The following is a 16,941-nucleotide window of genomic DNA, read 5'->3' on the forward strand; positions in this document are numbered from 1 at the left end:
CTGAACAGGTCATAGTTTCTCTCTAAATGCACTATCATTTCATGCACTGTCTATCCGATCCGAAAGCAATATCGATATACACAACGCCTGTGCTTACTTACATATTGGAGGAAATGTCTCACATTCAATGCGGCGATCTCGATCAACAATGTTGAAAGAATAAAGTGGACGAAAATATGAGTGAGGTATAATGGAGGATGAATGAGCGAATCGAAGGTGTAAGGTAGGGATGAGAAGAAAAAGAAATGCGGCAGCAATGTCCGAGAATGAAGCAGTTCTTCATCCATAGCACTCACTGCTTCGCATCTAGACTGTACCCTGCCAACGACATTGTAGATTGCGTCGTCGTCAATGGCGCCACAGCCGCGCGCGACACGTTATTCGATGTATGGGGTGCCCAGAATAGGCCGTTTGGCGGCGTCACGGGGCCAGGCGTGGCTGGTGTCGATACAGAGGGTGTGTTCACCTGCGAACGGTTGTGCACGAGATGCGCGCGGACTAGGTGTCCTGCAGCGAGTGCAGAGAGAAGTGAGAGTTCGCCAGCCATGACCGACGCAGCGACGATACGAGCGAGTTGCTGAGCATTCTGTCCAGGCTGTGTTGGATGTGCGCCCTTGACACCGAGCAGCTCGAGGACTGCTTGTTGAGGTGCAAGTACAGTGCCGCCCCCTACGGTGCCGACTTCAATCGAAGGCATGGTGACAGTCATTAACAAATCCTGGCCGTTATTCGTGCTGAAGACAATGATTGTCAATTTGTTGCGTTCGCCACAGAAGCGAACAGACTTACGGTTCCATCAAGGTCATGCAATTCGAGGACTCGACGTTTTGGGCGGGATCCTGGCCGGTAGCGAGGTAGATAGCAGTCAGGATATTCGCTGCATGCGCATTGAATCCACCAATAGACCCAGCCATCGCGCTCCCAACCAGGTTCTTCTTGATGTTCAAGTTGCACAGCGCCTCAACCGTCGTCTTCAGCACCGCCTTGACAACTTTTCCTGGGATGACAGCCTCCGCAACCACGCTCTTCCCACGACCCTCGATCCAGTTAATCGCAGCCGGCTTCTTGTCCGTGCAGTAGTTACCCGAAAGCGCGAGGACGATCATGTCGGGGAAGTACTTGCCCATCGTCTCCAGCGCCTTCTCCGTACCCTTCGAAATCATGTTCATGCCCATGGCGTCACCAGTCGTCGTGGCGAACCGGACGAAGAGCGTGCGGCCGGCCAACGTACACTTGAGCCTCTGCAGTTTCGCGAAACGTGATGTCGACTCAAATGACTCCTTCATGATTGCACCCCCCTCCTCCGAGTCGATCCATGCCTTCGCAGCTGCAGCCATGGTGATCGATGGGAAGTCAATGGCAGGTCCGCGAGTCATGGCGTCGTAGGTAATAACAGTGGTCACGCCTCCGCCCGCATTGAGAGCCTTGCAGCCGCGAGATGTCGACGCAACAAGGGTACCTTCAGCCGTGGCCATCGGGACCGGGAAGAGCTCGCCGTCGATTCTCAAAGGACCGGCGATCCCAAGGGGGATGGGGATGTAGCCAACAACATTCTCGCAGCAAGCACCGATAACCCGGGAGTAGTCGTAATTAGCCATAGGCACATCAGAATGTTCGAACGTCTTGGTTTTGGAGGCGCGCGCTGAACAAGTTGATTAGTTTTACAGCGCCGAGGCAAACTAGGGACGAAAGGGCTTACATATCAGAGCCCTCCGAATCTGGACGGCGCGCTCGAGGTTTCCGAGCACCTTCTCCAGAGCATACGCCGCGATCTTGCCGTTTTGCGCCAAAAGGATAACTTCTTCGTCGTTGAGCATGGATAAGGACACTGATACGGGCCGAGGGCCGTTTTCGAAGATCTCTATGCATTCCTCCAGGGTCCTGACGTTGGTCGAGGCTTGCTTCTCTTCTTCATCCGCTGAGTCCGAATCGCCAGTGCTGAAACGTGGCTTCTGTGCCTTGAGCGCCAAATCTACAGAATCGAGCATCTTCGAAATGCCGTTGACGGACGCCGTCTTAGGCAACGATGCAGGTGCAACTGGGGGCTGTGTCGCAACTGTGGCTGGTGCAATAAAGCGCTCGACGCGGGTTTCGGGAATCTCGATGTGGGTAGGGCGAGCAGCAGTGCGTTTGGTCTGATCTTCCGATTTGAACCGCACACTCTGTGGGGGTTGAACCGTGCGAGTCGACCCAGTGCCGGTAGCGATACCCTTGAGCAAGTAACCATTGAGCGCGACGCTGACGCCGAGGACGAGGACGATCCACTTGGAGAGGACAGGGTCGCCGACAAGATTGGTCCACGACGACATAAAATCGTCAAACAAATACTCCTCCTGGGCCTTGCCTTCTTTGGTGAGTGTAGGCACTACGCGAACATGCACAGCTGGGGATACTTTGACGAAGATCTCGGACTGTGACTGATCAATGCTTGCGACCAGGGATGCAAGGGCGCTCGAGACGGAAGGGGTAGTCAGATCGACCTTGTGGGAAACCGGTGCGAGTTCGGTCGAGCTCCATACAGACTGATCGTGTCTAGCTATCACAGATGTAGGAGTCAAGGTGGTGCATAGATTGAGGATGTGCAGAGTCAAAAACGACACAATCTATAAATGAATATTAGCTTCTGTCAAGTCATATTAAAACTCAACGAACCAAAAGCAGCTTGAGCCGCGCAACGGGGCTCTCCTCCTTCGTATCCTTAACTTTACCATCGGTTCCCTGAGTCTGCCGCAAGAATGAACCCTTCACGCCGAGAACAGCAGCCGATGTCCGCTGGCGGAAATTGAGCTGAGGCATCTGAAGCTGTCCATTGGAAAGAACAGTGGCAGGCTTGCCGTCTGCCGATTTCGGCCCCGAGCGAGACATGTTCCGGAACATTTTAATCCTGCGTACTTCAATCATGATGCTCAAAATTGCGCAATAGAAGGTGGCCATCGCAACACAGTCCACCGTCAAGAGGAGGGCAGCCAATGCACAAAACTCCTTCAGTCCTCCGACCTTGCTATATGCCCCAATGAGCAAAACGGCGATTTCCAAGGCATAGTCACGGAGAATGGGGTTCGCAGCCTTGTCAAGCACCTCCATAATCAATTCGGGTGCCGGTTTCATCTGGCCGCGGAAGCGACCTTCCTGAACGGCGGGAGTGAAGAGATGGGGGTGGCTAAACACAGCGCGAGCAAGGCGAAGGGGCTTATCGAAGCCTACGGTGCAGACGAGGAAGGGGAGAGCCTCGATGAGGCTGACAGGCTCAAGAGGAATGTGGAGGTAGCCAGCAAGCGGGAGAGCGACGATGAATGAGAGGATCGAAGAAGACAGGATGGCTGTCATCAGCCAGAAATTTGAGCCCAAGCTTCGCGATGACAAGAATAGTCTGATGAATGTCGTGTGCATGAGAACATAGCCGGCGAGTACGAGAAGGATGTCGAGAGAGTCCGCCTTCTTCAATAGATCCCAGAAGCGAACAACCATGGCACGAGCAGCATAGGCTACCCATTTGCCGCTTTTCATGTCGCCGATGGTCTGAGCTTCCTGGTCCTCGATGACATACTTGACGCTACCGAGCTCCTCTGAAGCGAATGGCGCCTGCTTCTTGAACGCAGACAAAAATTCTTCCCTGCCACCAGGGATAAATGACAACGTGAGGACCTCAGAAGTTGGCGAGTCCGGAACGGTAGATACAAAGCACTGCGCTGCGCTGCCGTCGACAGTGAGTTGGTGGCAGAGGTCTGAGTAAGATTTGCCTGACGAGGAAACAAATCGGTGGGTTAAGTATTGGGTGACATTGTCCATAGAGCTCTGAACGTGGGGGAGATTCTGAAGCGAGTAGCGGTCAGATAATTTCAAATGACTGCAATAGCGCAGGGGTACCTTCTTGGCAGCCTTCGCATCCAAAGAGAGCACGATTTGCTGGAGTTCCAACGTTGTGACGCCATTCTCGGAATGACGAGCATCATACCAAGTGTTTTCGCTCACGCTGACCCATTTGCTGTCGCGCAACAAAGTGTGGGCAGGACGAAGGGTGGACGGCGAGTTGGGAGCCAGGAACGAGGAGTGTTTGATGGCGGAAAGGACGTGGAAATAAGCAAGGGTCGCGACGATGAAGAAGAATACGATGGTCTCTATGGGCTGTGAGGCGGCATGTATGGAGACAGGACGAATTAGGGCCCGCATGTTGAATGCGGGAGGGTGAGGGTATGGGGAGTTATTAGGCTCTCGACACTGTATAAAGGCAGAGACCTGTCAGCTATTGCGACGAATGCGGCTCCACCAAACAAAAGAGCTGTATCACTGGGACAGACAGTCTCGGCAAGGCACGTACCGACGCGTCTAGAATAAATGAAAAACTCTATACGTCCTACACAAATTCTGCACGGCAAAGCAGAACCTCGCACGACCAAACGCGTGTAAGCGAGGAAAAATGTGGGGAGGAGGATGGGGAGATCCAAGTGCAGTGGAACGACATGCACTATATTTATTGATCAACGGCAGACCCCGGCCACCCTGCGCGCTTAACACACGTTCCCTTTCCCGGCTTCTTGTTCCAGCGCGCGCTTCTTCCGCCCCTCCCTTCACCCTATCATTTTCCATGTCTCCCGGCCTCGAGGGAGAAAGAAAAAAAAGTATTGACCTGCATGCATGGCCGTCTGTGCCGTCGCCAGTGAACCGAGAATCCTCCCCAGCGCTTATCCTCATATACCGCTCATCTTCCAGGCCCGAGATTGCATAACCTACAGCTTGGAACGGAGATGTGTTTCAGTTTGCGCTGCTATCGGCTCTTTCGTTTCGCTCACGGAATAAACGCCTTCCTCTTCCCTACACCAATCTATCCATCAACAAGCATCACACTTATTCATATCCTCATAAGTTTCCTCCATATCTGCCTGCCGTCACGGAACGCATCCCATATCATTGGTCAGCCGCAACCCTCTCGGAGGCGCTGCCAGAATCCAACTTTTGGTTCTGAGCGTTGAGTTTGTACACTGATTCATGCCCGGTAAATAAGCCCTTCAATACATTCAGTGATCTCATTCCCTTCATCCTCATATCCACCTCTCTGCGCTCATCCCCAACTGGTTCTAACACCGTCGCCCAATAACAAGCTCAGTCACGTAAGGACCTAATGAACAAGGTACACATTAGCTAGGCTTGCCTGTAGAGATATACTTGACTATACCGCTTGCGTCGCAGCTTATGCTGAATTGCGTCTCTATAGCACAGGTTCTTACAGCATCCTGCCCAGATCACACATCCGCGTTCGTTCCTGGACAACCTCGCATGGGCCGGCAACTCCAGATTCACTGATCGATAGCCCTAATTTCTACGACTAGTTGCAGCGTTCATCATCAGCGCCTCAGCGCGATACCAGTCCCATCTTAGTTCTGCGACTGCCGGCATTTGGATCTCGACAGCGGGCGCCCGCCTTTTCCCGCGCCTTTTCTGACACCAAATAGTGCCCCGCTCCATGCTGTCCCCCGACGTTTCGCCACGTTTCGCCCTAGCCCCTGATACGACGGCGACGCCCCCTAGGCCCGCACGCATCTCACCCGAGCGCCAACCGCGCATGCCGTACATGTGTGCGCGCAGCTCTGGCATGCATGCATTCATGCGCGCGTCTGACTGGCCCCTGTGCGGTGCCGGCACGCCCCTCCCGATCTGTGTATGGGTAAAAACCCGACAGACTCGATTGACTATGAATAGCAGCCAGTGACGCTGCCGGTTTCTTCATTTCTCTTCCCCACACTCACCAGTTTCAAGCCTGCCATGGCCCAGCCTGTATGATCACCGCCAACCTGACGCCTCCGGCTCCTAAAGACAATGGAACGGACACAGATACCCCACGTGTCATCTCTACTCGGAATGGTGAGAAACCAATGATACTCTTCTATTTCCAGTTCTAGTGTATTGAGTGAGTGCGTGATCTACGGGCCTGCGTACTGGCGTCTGCCGATGGTAGCGAGTGCAGCCGATCAGCTTGACATCAAGATTGCATCTACATATTATCCTTCCGAACTGACGTCGGACTATCCAAACAACAACGAGAGATGTACTGAAGGTCTCGGAGCTCTGCCGTCCCAAATTTGAGACCCTGCCTCCAAGGACCCTGGTCACCGGTCGAAAATGGCAAGACCATCAATAGCGATAAGCTCACACGGATCTTCGTCGCTCTTGGATCGAGCTAGATCAAGCTGGATTCAATGGTAATGGATCGCGATTGGGTCCTTGATGACGACGGACTTCAAGGCGAGAATGTCATGATCAGGGATGGTGAGATTAGATATACTAGCCGCAAACGTGCTCGATCGAACATGCAAGCTTGATTCCATCAGTCGTGAACTTCGTAGGCCAGCAGACGCGATAGAACGATGCGTGGGACGATGTCATGGCAGTGCGAAGATGCGCATGGTGGTTGTTCGTATATCATACGTGTAGGCTTGCATACATGGCGAGAGCAAAAAAAAAGTGCACAAGAGAAACAAAAGACAACAAGATGCGTACACAATCACTGCAGGCTCGGCGTTAGTCAACGGAGGATGGATGATTTGAGAGATCCAACGCACGAAGGTAAGTGCAGCACCCTTCGTCTTCTTCTCACCACCAAGCTCGAAGCTGCGTCACATAAGATGTAAGACACCATGCGACTGAAATTGGGAGCAGGACACGCACTGTTTGCAACGCTTGAGCGAAAGCTGCATCTTGTATTTGCACACAGTGCACTCCAAGCGCAGAACGACCTTCTTGGTCGTCTTGGCCTACGCACCAGCCAGCCGGGTAAACATGTCAAGGCCGAATGGGGGGAGCACGATGGACGCACCTTCTTGTGGAAGACGGGCTTGGTCTGACCACCGTAACCTGACTGCTTACGGTCGTAACGGCGCTTTCCTTGCGCAGCCAGCGAATCCTTCCCCTTCTTGTACTGTGTCACCTTATGAGGGCTATGGAAAACATCATATATGTGTCAATCAACCCGTCTCTATGACCTACGATTCAGGATCATGACGAGAAAAGAGACGTACGTGTGCTTCCTGCAGTCCTTGTGAGCGCAGTCTGGGCAGGACAAGTCGATGTCAATACCACATCGCAGCAAGCCAAGGCGCCAGTGCCGTTTTGAGAGACTTACATGTCCGGCGGGTCCTATTCGATCGGGTCAAGTCAGAACATCCTAATGTGTGGGTCGAGACGGAGATCGGGGTAGAAACATTGCTGCTCACTTGGGGATGTTGACCATTTTTGTTGTGTGTCGTCGAGTCGGTCGTCGATGGCCTTGAGGATTATTCGGCAGTTGATACGGCAATTCCCGGAGGGTTGGGTACTGTACAGTCGCGATATATAAAGTTTTGACTCCGCTTTAATATGTGGCGTAGTATGACCACGCCTACATGCGGGAAAGCTGGCATATTACTGTCGTCACGACTGGTTTGATAGAAAATCCATTAGGACAGCCAAACTGGGTTTACCCTGGCCTTGTCAAGATCGATGCCTTATCTTCCAGGAAGGGCATCACATTATCGAACGATACCTCCTCTAGGCATCGTTCCACGAATATCTTCGACTCCCAAGGAGATGGGCACTTGCTTCTATTCTGTGACTGAGTATCAGCTCGCATTCTTTGTTCTCATGCATCCTGGGCCGGTCTTACGATTTTTGGTTACCAAATGTCTGCCATGTTGCAGCAGTCAGGCCACTCCAGTTTGTAAGGATGCACCCCCAACTCTGAATGTGATTTCTGTTGCGTTTTTAATATTAGGTGCGTAAGGAGTTCCCTGAACAACCAGTTGGGTGATCAGACCCGCTGGCACCGTACGCTTTCAGGTAAATGCTCTCTATACATTGAACGAGGTTGACATATGAAACTTTGTATGCAGTCACAGAACCAGTCAAGTGCGTTCTCATGCCTCTCTTCCTCGTAAATCGTTTCCGCTTCCTTTCTCTCTGTCATTACTACCATGCGAGGCCTTTCAGGTCCCATGTACGATCGCAGTATCTAGTAATGTATAATCGAATGGCATTTACCTATCGTAGATGTGGGCCTATGTGAGCTTATCGACAAGCCTCGCTATTCAAATTTAACGCCGTCCGCTCTAAGTACCTCGGCGACCCAATACTGCTTCTCTTCTTCCAGGTCTAGTTACTGGTAATCTACGGCCTCGTCGCAGTGCTTTCTCACATGAAGAGTCTCATATGCAGAATGCCGTACGCTATGTTGTGGCTAGACACCTGTCTCAGAAGTGATGCGATGGGCTCCTCTAGGTGTGGGAGGATGCCTAGACGCTCCAGGCAAAATAATCTTGCGGAAGTCCACAGATTAATTAGGTCATTGCAGAGTTGGTTATAGTTAGTAGGTATACAGCGAATCCGCTATTCGAGTTGATATGGCCACATTGACAGATTCGGCCCATAGCACCTACATTAGAATAATTATGTCAGATTCAGGTGCAAGCATAGCCGTAGAAACAGCACTGATTATCCAACACGGATCTCCCTCTTTAATTTTTCACCGTTGTGGCCTCTGCACCCAAGCCCTCAATCACCTTTTCGATGCCCCTGCTCGCCTTCATCGACGCGAAACCAAAGCTAACGCCCCCCGACATCGATCGCTCTTCGCCCCTCCCACCCGCTTTCTTGTGTTCATCGACAAGCTTACACAAACCCTCCAGAGTCGTCCACAGAGGTGCATATCCCAGTCCTCCTTTCTCTGGTGGCAGCCGTGCGCGGGAATCATCCCATATAAGATGGACCATAGTCAAGGCGAAGAGGGACGGTTGCAAATTAATCAGATCGCTGTTCAGTTTTGGAATGAGGGAACCTAGGCGGCGGATAATCGCATTGGACGAGAGTAGCATGAGCGCGCGGGATACATGAATAAACTCGAAAATGTACGAGAGGAGAAGCATGCTGGTGGCAGAGAGCTTGGGGAAGACGGTCAAGCCCTCCGTCAGGACGCCTAGTGTAGTGTACACGTCCCCATAAGTCACCGGCGGGCCTGCATCTGTCACACAAAATGCTTGACCGCCGACGTCTGGGTTTGTAGAGCCGCGCTGGATTTCTATGAGACGCTGTTCGTAGCACAGATGTGCAAGCGCTCCGTTCTCGACGTATACAAAATTCTGTAAAATGTTGCCTATCCAGGTAGGATTGACTTGGCGGACAAGGTAGGAACCGCAAAGAATGTCTCCCCCTGGGCCATAAATGCCATTCCCAGGACGCAGGCAGCCCGTGCGCACAACAGCATTCCCTGAAGGGCTCTTGTCTGCGGCCCGAACAAGTCGTTCGGCTTTGGTCTTGGATGCCGCATAGTTGGAAAAGAAATGTTCGTGCCGCTTGGGTATTAACTCGTCTTCGTCCGTAATGACCTGCACCAGGAAATCCGGCTCCTTCTGCCATGGCCAGAGCCAGAACCTGGTGCGCCGCACGGAAATAGATCCAGATGAAGTATATATCAGGACAGACGTCCCGATGGCCCGTGCGGCATCGATGATGTTTTGGGTGCCTTGAACATTTACGCTGTCCGAGAGATAGAGCAGCTCGGGGTGCCGCTCGTAAAAACGGATGTTCGCAGCCGTATGAAAGACAGTGATCTCTGATTGATGCGTTCCAAGACTCTGAGATCCAGTAGGCCAAGGAGCATGGAAGGCATTCTCGACTGCCTTTTTGTTCGAGATATCGACGAGCCGGAAATCGACGTCCTTCGCTTGTCCCGTTGTTAAATCCTCCCGCGTCGGAAGCCGTATGTCAAGTACCCGAATTCGCTTCGGGTCCTCTCCACGGCCTAACAACTGGCAGACAATCCAACCACCCAAGAACCCTGCCTGTAAAATTGAACATGTCAGGACTCAAGAACTCACCGCGCACAAGCCTCCGCAGCAAGAAGCAATCGCCTAGCATCAAGCACAAGATATTCTGGGTTTAGAACTCACCCCTCCTACAATGATGTACCTCCGCCCAGTTTGAGGTGGCAAAGAGCTGGTGATGGTGATAGGAATTTCCGCTAACCGAGCGGCGGTCCGCATTGCATCTTCGTCTGTCACTCGATGAGGAGAAAACGTGTCCTCAACGTATGACGGCAGATTCATCAGTTTAGCATCGTTGAGGTAGATATATATATACAGAAGCAAAGGGATGATCAGGAGAATGGCTACAGAGCTCAGTGGCATGGTCGTCAATCAGTGTAAGCAACCGCGACCTGCTGACTGACGCCCAAACCCGTTTTGCACGTATTGTTGAGATACGTCATCTGATATATTCCGAGAGCCCGGTGAAACCTTAAGCGCGCAGTCGGAAAGATGTTAAGAGAGGCTGAGGGGAGAGGCAGCACAGAAGATGGAAGGCTACTACAAAAGCAGACGTGCTACATACAAAGTCAGATGAGAACAAGGACGAGTATAATCCCTAAATGAATGAGCATCGAATTATGCGCAGCTAGTTTTGAACTGAAAGAGGACCAGTCGCGTCATCACCAACTGTTCCACTAGCGTTGTGTAGAAAGATCAGCCAAACAAAAAAAGATGCCACGAAGAAAGCCGTGAGATCATTATGAGGGAGGTGGTGCTGGTTCACTTGGTGGAGGTGCGCCTTCTTGCCCACCGTATCCTTGTGCGTAGTATTGGGCATATTGCGATTGACTCGCTTGCCATTCTTTGAACTGCGGCGAATTGACGTCGTAGCCATACGCAGCCCTGATGTTGTTGTGTTAGTAGCTATTAGACAGACAAAGAAACAACATACCAGTATGCGGCAAATGCATCCGTGTCCGTTGCCGCTGGAGGGCCAGCGGCAGAGGGCGTTGCTCCGCCCATAGGAGGGGCGGGAGGGACACCACCATCTGGAGGTGGTGGCGGCGGCTGATCTCCTGGCGGAGGTGGTGGTGGTGCGCCGGACGGAGGAGGGGGTACATAACCCTACAAATGCCAGAATAGTCAGGGAAAAGTCAGTGTTCAAAAACGGCATGTATAAATCGGAAACAAGATATCAAAAGGGCATTGGAGCCTGTAATACGACCCATAGTATGAGTAAACTATACATACGGCGAAGGCGCTGTAAGCGGCGTACTGGGCTTGCGCTTGATGGAGCTCCATCTGTTGTTGGTGAATGACGGCTTTCACTTTGGCATGCTCGTCGCGGACAACTTCGAGCAGATCGTCAGTCAGAACTTTCGCGCGCGCGACCTGGCCCTCATCCGGGCCACTTTACAGCTGTATTTTAGCGTCTGTGTTCAGCAAGAAGAGGATATGACTCGCGTTATATGAATATGCATGGGTTCATCCGATTCTCGACCTGTCTCTTGATCAACGAAACCTGATCCGAGCCCCTTGATCTGCACCCGAGTGCCAGTCTCCTGTTGTATATACTTGACGAACATGCCCTTCATTGAAACCAGAGTCAGTCGAGAAAGCATCAACCAGATTGCAATGCTCACCGTAGGTCCAACGACTTTTGCGCGAACGTTGAAGTTACGGATAGACTCAAGACCAACTGGTATTTTTTCCTCCGGCCATTTTCGCTGTTCAAAAGGGATGAGATGCATGAAAGAGTAGAGGTAGAGGCCACGCACTCTTTCACGACGACCGTCCTTCTTATCATCAACCAAAGAGCCCATATCAATTGAGATGAGCTCGTTCACTTTGTCGACCGCCTTCTGCAGAATTTCCTTGGTAGTAGCAGCAATATGCAGATACAGCGGTGGATCCTTCTCAGTCGCCTTTGCCCGGTCTGGATACCACACACCCTTCGTGCTGATAGAGGCTCCAGTCTCTTCGTGAATCTACAGCGACAGACAGTAAACGAAACAAAGACACATCAAACTGAAGAAACAGGCACACCTGTGTTTGCGTCGACCCCTTCGTTAACATATAGCGATTCCTGACATCGTTGATGTCGATATCATGCGTGAACTCAGCGTCGAAAGGGTCTTTTTGTCCAGGTGTCGAGCCCCCATTACTTGTCGTCCCTGCGCTGAACTGTGCTGCAATTTTGGCGGCGATGGCAGCGGCGGCGGCAGCAGGATTTGACGGACTCTTGCCTTCCTCCACCTTTGCGACTTTAGCTGGAGACTCGCCATCCTCTGGTGCATCGGCCCACTTGCGTTTTGAAGACATTTCGTAGAGTGATGGTTTCGAATATCGCTAGTAGTGGGTAATACGACCAAGAGATGCTTTGTTTGTCCTTTGTTTGTACCTCATGATAAATTACGACTGGGTGGGCATGAAAAACATGAAACCCGACAACAAAAAGCAACCAGATACGAGTAGCTCGATTAGAAACAAAGATAAATTCGGCTGAGGGTCTATGGAAATTTCCATGAGTCTTTTGGTATGCGTATCTAGGCGTGTCTCAAGTGGCAAGAGCGGCTTTTACCATATTCCTGTCATACTTAAGTCGATAATATTTACGTCCGCTCATGGTTCTCAGCACGTGTCACATACGCGATGCAAATAGGCGTGTCGACAGTGTGTCGACTCTCAGTGAACGACTTATTTTTATTCCTGAAAAAAAAATCCATCGATGTATCTTTCTGTCGTTATATTCCGTTCAGTTCGGCTTGACAGCAATTTTCAAGGCCCCGCGACTGCTCATCTTATCCAACGCTGCCTGATATTCTGAGATGGTAAATGTGTCGGTGACCTGACAAGGGTCAAGCTCAAGTATCATAAGACGGTGATGCGCTATGGACACATACCATTCCTTTCACTTTGATCTTTCCGCTGTCCAGATACTCGACTGCTCGTGGGAAGCAGTACATTTGAGCGAAGGAGCCTATAATCTATTCAAAATCTTTGCATCAGTATGGTGTGTGTCAGTTCGGGGGAAGTTTCTGACATTTATCTCATCGCCAAAAATCTTCGACGGCGGCCAGTGCACAAGCGCTTCATCGCTGTAGACGCCGTAGATCAGAAGAGTACCGCCTCGGCGCACGTAATTGATCGAATCGTTTGCGATCTTTTCTGCGCCAGTTGCTTCGACCTACATCGCCATCATGATACACCCAGAAGAGGGGACAGCTAAATAGACAGACCACAACATCGAATCCGTAAGGATAATCCTGCTTGATTTTAGCCCACTGAGCATCCGCGTTGTCCCTGTCAAGCTCGATATACACATCCCCAGCATCCAGGCTCTTTGCAATATCGGTCTTGATCCCTTTGTTAGCAGCAATCACCACCTTTGAAGCGCCGTTAAGCTTTAACAACTGCGCGAGGACCAGACCTGTGGGGCCAGCACCGATAATAAGGACTTCCACCCCAACAGGAGCATTCAACTTGTCCATCCCGTGGATAGCGCAAGCGGTTGGCTCAACGAGAATTGCCTCTTCGTCGGAGAGATTGTAAATCTTGTATACCTTGCTTGCATCGCTAAAAAGTGGAGACTGAACTCTCCACACATCATCGAATAAAGAAAGATGCTTGTAACTCACAAGGCCACATATTCTGCGAAGCCTCCCGGCACACTCACACCTCGACCTAGATAGTTTTCGCACAGGAGCGGCTTTCCCCGACGACAATAGAAGCAGGAGCCACACTGGGTATCAAGCGAACTCAGTAAACTGATCTTCTTTACGACGAACAGGCATACGCACAACTATACTGGGATCTGCGACAACGCGGTCCTCTGGAGAAAAGCCCACCACATTCTTTCCTACCCTGGCGATTCGGCCCACAACTTCATGCCCAGGAATGAGCTGCGCTGGAATGTCAGGAGACATGCAAACACCCTGGTATCAAGCGTCCTTTACTCACCGGAAACTTGGCGATGAATTCGCCGCCATGAATATGGCTGTCTGTTCCGCAGATTCCTTCGATATCATCATTGTAAGTCCACAATTTACATCAAACATACGGTGATCAACGATTACCACAGCTAGACACTGTCGGTTCAAGATGGTGAGGGACATTGCTTTCTCTTATCACAAGCGAGAAGAGCTCACCTTTGATTAATACTTCGCTGTCGCCAATCTGCGGCACAGTGACGTCGCGAATGTCAAATTCACGAGGCTAATCAACCAATCTCGAAGACGTCAGAACCATCCATGTATTAGAAACAAGCATCTCACAGCGGTATAGTAAACAGCTTTCATCGTAGCTCCCGCCATGGTTATCGAATTCGGGGAAATCTGGAGACGAGACGAAGTTGCTGAGAGACAATACGCTGTCGGAAAAGCTGGTGGTCGATGCTCTGAGATAACAGAGGACAGGCTGCTTTTGTAGCACGGCAGAACCTCGCTGAAGTATGGGAGAGAGCATCCTCGGATAGACGGACCGGCGTCAATCGGGGATCCATGAGGCTTACAGGTGTCCTGAATTTATCCTCATGACCGACAGCTCGATCGAGTACGCGTCGGCGATGTGAACAAGCGTGAACAAGGCAAGTGGGAGCATACGCAGAAACATACTGAACAACGTGAAGCACTGAAGGGCACCTGAAGATGAGACGCCAGAGCAGCCGTACTGTTTATCAACAGGCGCAAGACAGACGTGTAGCGGCAGGTAGCGGCTCAATGTTTGTGAGCAGCGAGATGGCGGCTGAGCAAGAGATGAGTCTGGACTCAGGTACATTATCGATTGTCGATAGACTCGACGCCGTTGGTCTGAACTGACGTGCGCGGATTTATGATGATTCCAATGGGAACGGTTAGTATCACAAAACCTAAAGCTCATACAATTCCGATGCAACTAGCGCCTGGGGTACTTACACCTGCCAACTTTCTATCAAAGCGAGGGAAGATGGCCAAGAGATGGATACTAGACCAGAGAATTAGGACTTCTTCTAAATATCTACGATGAGCGTCGATTTTTGTATTTGGTTGGTTGAATCTCGACGATGTGATTTTCCCGGAAACATGTTATGTGGCCGTCCAATCTGCTGCGCTACAAGATGCCCTGAATGAACCATTCGTGCTGGAGGGCACGACGATGCTATTGACTCATACACTCTGCGATTTCATTTCAGCAAGGCCAGTGTTGTTCAAATACGAGCGCTGACGAGCTCGATTCAAAGGGAAGAAGAATCGAATTAATCTAAAGATAATAGGTGTCAATGATGAGTAGAGTCACACAAAGCATGTAGCAAGAAAGCGAAAACAAAAAAGCAAAGAAACATCGACGTTGATGTACAATCACTGTTCACCAAGCGATGGGCGAATGTAACAAGTCCACGCTGATACCAATGAAATTAGCATTGAACGTAACGCGTTAAGTAAAGGCTCCTGACAAACCTTCACGAAGGGTTCAGAGGCGCCATGGGAGGGGCAAAGACATCGGCTGTCTCAATTGAAGACAGATATCCACAAACCGCGGATCCGTTTCTTCGGTTACAAAACCGTGCCTGATCAGAAAGTCTACAAGCGCGAGCGCGGAACTCGGTTTGAAAACTCCGGTAACGAGGTTATCTAGTACTGTCTGTGCATCCATGAGTTCGAACTCTTCAACCTCACCATCCGCTGTATTAACCTTCGGCCGCACAGATCCATCCGATGGTAAGGGAAGGTCGAAGAGGTAATACAGGCCAGGAAGAATCCAGCCAGCAGGAGATCTGTTGGGGAAAGGTAAAACCCCAGCAGGCCGAAGGTTTTCCTGTACGAAATTGGCATCAAGAGATGCTTCCTCTGCGCACTCGCGGATGATAGTGGCCGAAGCAGTATCTCCGGTACTCATTCCTCCGCCGACGGTGACGTCCAAACGACCAGGCCAACTACAATGAAATGAGCGAAAGGCCATCTTGGTGATTGCAGTATAAACGTACGTGCGCTTTGTTTTCGATCTGCGTGGAATCCAAAACATTGTTTTTCCCGTGTCAGGAGAACGGTAATATGCTGCGAGGTCGATTAGCAATGTTCGAGAAAAGCCATCAGATAAAATGGCATTAAACTGACCAGTGAGTAAACATCCAAAGTTAGCAAATCCGAATAGAGGCAGAGCAGCACGCTCGATTGAAAAAGCAACAGGGTCGTTGACGGCCTCCGGAGAGTGATTAGATACAGGTGTATAGTGGTAAATTGGAAAGTCCTCGTTGCTCCAGCCTGTTGTGGCTCGAGTCAGTGCTTAGGATGATGCTATGACTGATGAATACCTCGCAAAATATCCTGGAATAATCCTTGCTTCCTCCATTCTGCGACGAGTTGGTTGATGTAGAATGTCCTGGATTGTTTACCATCTCGGTTGACGGCAGGTGAAAATGAGACGAACTGCATCCCTTCAGAGTTGCCAAGTAACCATGGAGAGTTGCCAGATCCTCGCAGGAGTATAGAGTGATCATGCTGCAATCTCTGCATCACCTCTGGCCTGAGAAACCCAGTAGGTTGTGCAGTTTGGCCTTCTGTAGGGGCTGACAGGAAGAATGGTATGACCGGCTCTTGGTGAATCAGGGTATTATGGGCAGTTCGCGTGTATACAAATTTCTGTTCGGCGTTCTTTGAGAATAAAGAACGCTGTGAGAACACCAGATTACTCGATGCGAAAAGAAGAGGCAGAAGGCTTGGAGAGTCTTGCGGCAGTAAGAGCTGAGCCTGGTCACGATGCTGGTTTGCGAGACCGCGTCGCGTAGGATAGACGAGGCGGCGTTGTCGCAGAGTACCTCGGAGCATGATGCACTAGTCGAGGAGAATCAAGCAGCCTGGAAGATGGCCGTAAGCGACAATGCAAGTCTACACCCTTAGCGCTTTAGCAGTTCAGACGCCGAAGTCTTGCGAAACAACTTGGAATTTTCGCCCGTCTGTAATTTAAGAGGTTATTTTGTCCACAAGACTCGAGCAATGGACCACGTGAGCACCGGAGACCACCGCGTAAAATGAGCCCATAGAGCGCGGCAAATATCAAAAGACTCCTTCGATCCATGCTCACAGCGGACATGCTTTAGGTGGACAGGGAGGTCGTACAGTGACCAGTCTGTACCAGGAGTGCATCGATTAAAGGGAAAGACGCGTTTGGTCACGTGCCCAGCGCGTTTTGCAGA

At 51.0% G+C, this 16,941-nt stretch overlaps 4 protein-coding genes across 4 annotated transcripts; all 4 read right to left on the reverse strand.

Moving 5' to 3' along the window:
* Positions 1–10: 10 nt before the first annotated feature.
* On the reverse strand, positions 11–10,151 carry HETIRDRAFT_461040 (uncharacterized protein; the record flags this gene model as incomplete). Its single annotated transcript, XM_009553790.1, has 12 exons — positions 11–734; positions 790–1,642; positions 1,700–2,603; positions 2,653–3,813; positions 3,868–4,125; positions 6,558–6,606; positions 6,664–6,749; positions 6,812–6,932; positions 6,982–7,044; positions 7,118–7,131; positions 8,529–9,806; positions 9,915–10,151. 12 exons carry the CDS (start codon positions 10,149–10,151, stop codon positions 293–295), a joined length of 5,466 nt encoding a protein of 1,821 aa, XP_009552085.1. The 3' UTR covers positions 11–292.
* A 136-nt stretch (positions 10,152–10,287) lies between these two features.
* Positions 10,288–12,130, reverse strand: HETIRDRAFT_38044 (uncharacterized protein). The gene is made up of 7 exons (XM_009553553.1): positions 11,817–12,130; positions 11,549–11,758; positions 11,414–11,497; positions 11,231–11,359; positions 11,013–11,168; positions 10,723–10,895; positions 10,288–10,673 (listed from the first exon to the last, which is right to left on the reverse strand). Exons 1-7 carry the CDS (start codon positions 12,090–12,092, stop codon positions 10,529–10,531), a joined length of 1,173 nt encoding a protein of 390 aa, XP_009551848.1. The 5' UTR covers positions 12,093–12,130; the 3' UTR covers positions 10,288–10,528.
* Positions 12,131–12,431: 301 nt separating this feature from the next.
* On the reverse strand, positions 12,432–14,083 carry HETIRDRAFT_156927 (uncharacterized protein; the record flags this gene model as incomplete). The annotated part of the gene is made up of 10 exons (XM_009553791.1): positions 12,432–12,618; positions 12,674–12,757; positions 12,814–12,957; positions 13,010–13,346; positions 13,409–13,512; positions 13,571–13,672; positions 13,731–13,786; positions 13,847–13,858; positions 13,919–13,985; positions 14,045–14,083. 10 exons carry the CDS (start codon positions 14,081–14,083, stop codon positions 12,526–12,528), a joined length of 1,038 nt encoding a protein of 345 aa, XP_009552086.1. The 3' UTR covers positions 12,432–12,525.
* Positions 14,084–15,233: 1,150 nt separating this feature from the next.
* On the reverse strand, positions 15,234–16,345 carry HETIRDRAFT_23707 (uncharacterized protein; the record flags this gene model as incomplete). The annotated part of the gene is made up of 4 exons (XM_009553541.1): positions 15,234–15,681; positions 15,733–15,802; positions 15,863–16,009; positions 16,060–16,345. Coding segments are annotated over 4 exons (951 nt in total), but the record flags the coding sequence as incomplete, so codon positions are not given.
* Between the last annotated feature and the right edge of the window lie 596 nt (positions 16,346–16,941).

Source organism: Heterobasidion irregulare, assembly GCF_000320585.1.
Source record: "Heterobasidion irregulare TC 32-1 unplaced genomic scaffold scaffold_12, whole genome shotgun sequence".
Lineage (NCBI taxonomy): Eukaryota > Fungi > Basidiomycota > Agaricomycetes > Russulales > Bondarzewiaceae > Heterobasidion > Heterobasidion irregulare.

Excerpts from the sequence above, each read along its gene's own strand:
- HETIRDRAFT_38044 (XM_009553553.1), bottom strand. The coding sequence starts at position 12,092 with ATGTCTTCAAAACGCAAGTGGGCCGATGCACCAGAGGATGGCGAGTCT. Across the intron at positions 11,498-11,548 it reads AGGACGGTCGTCGTGAAAGA|CGAAAATGGCCGGAGGAAAA; the intron begins GTGCGTGGCCTC and ends CCTTTTGAACAG. Across the intron at positions 10,674-10,722 it reads GATGCATTTGCCGCATACTG|GGCTGCGTATGGCTACGACG; the intron begins GTATGTTGTTTC and ends CAACAACATCAG.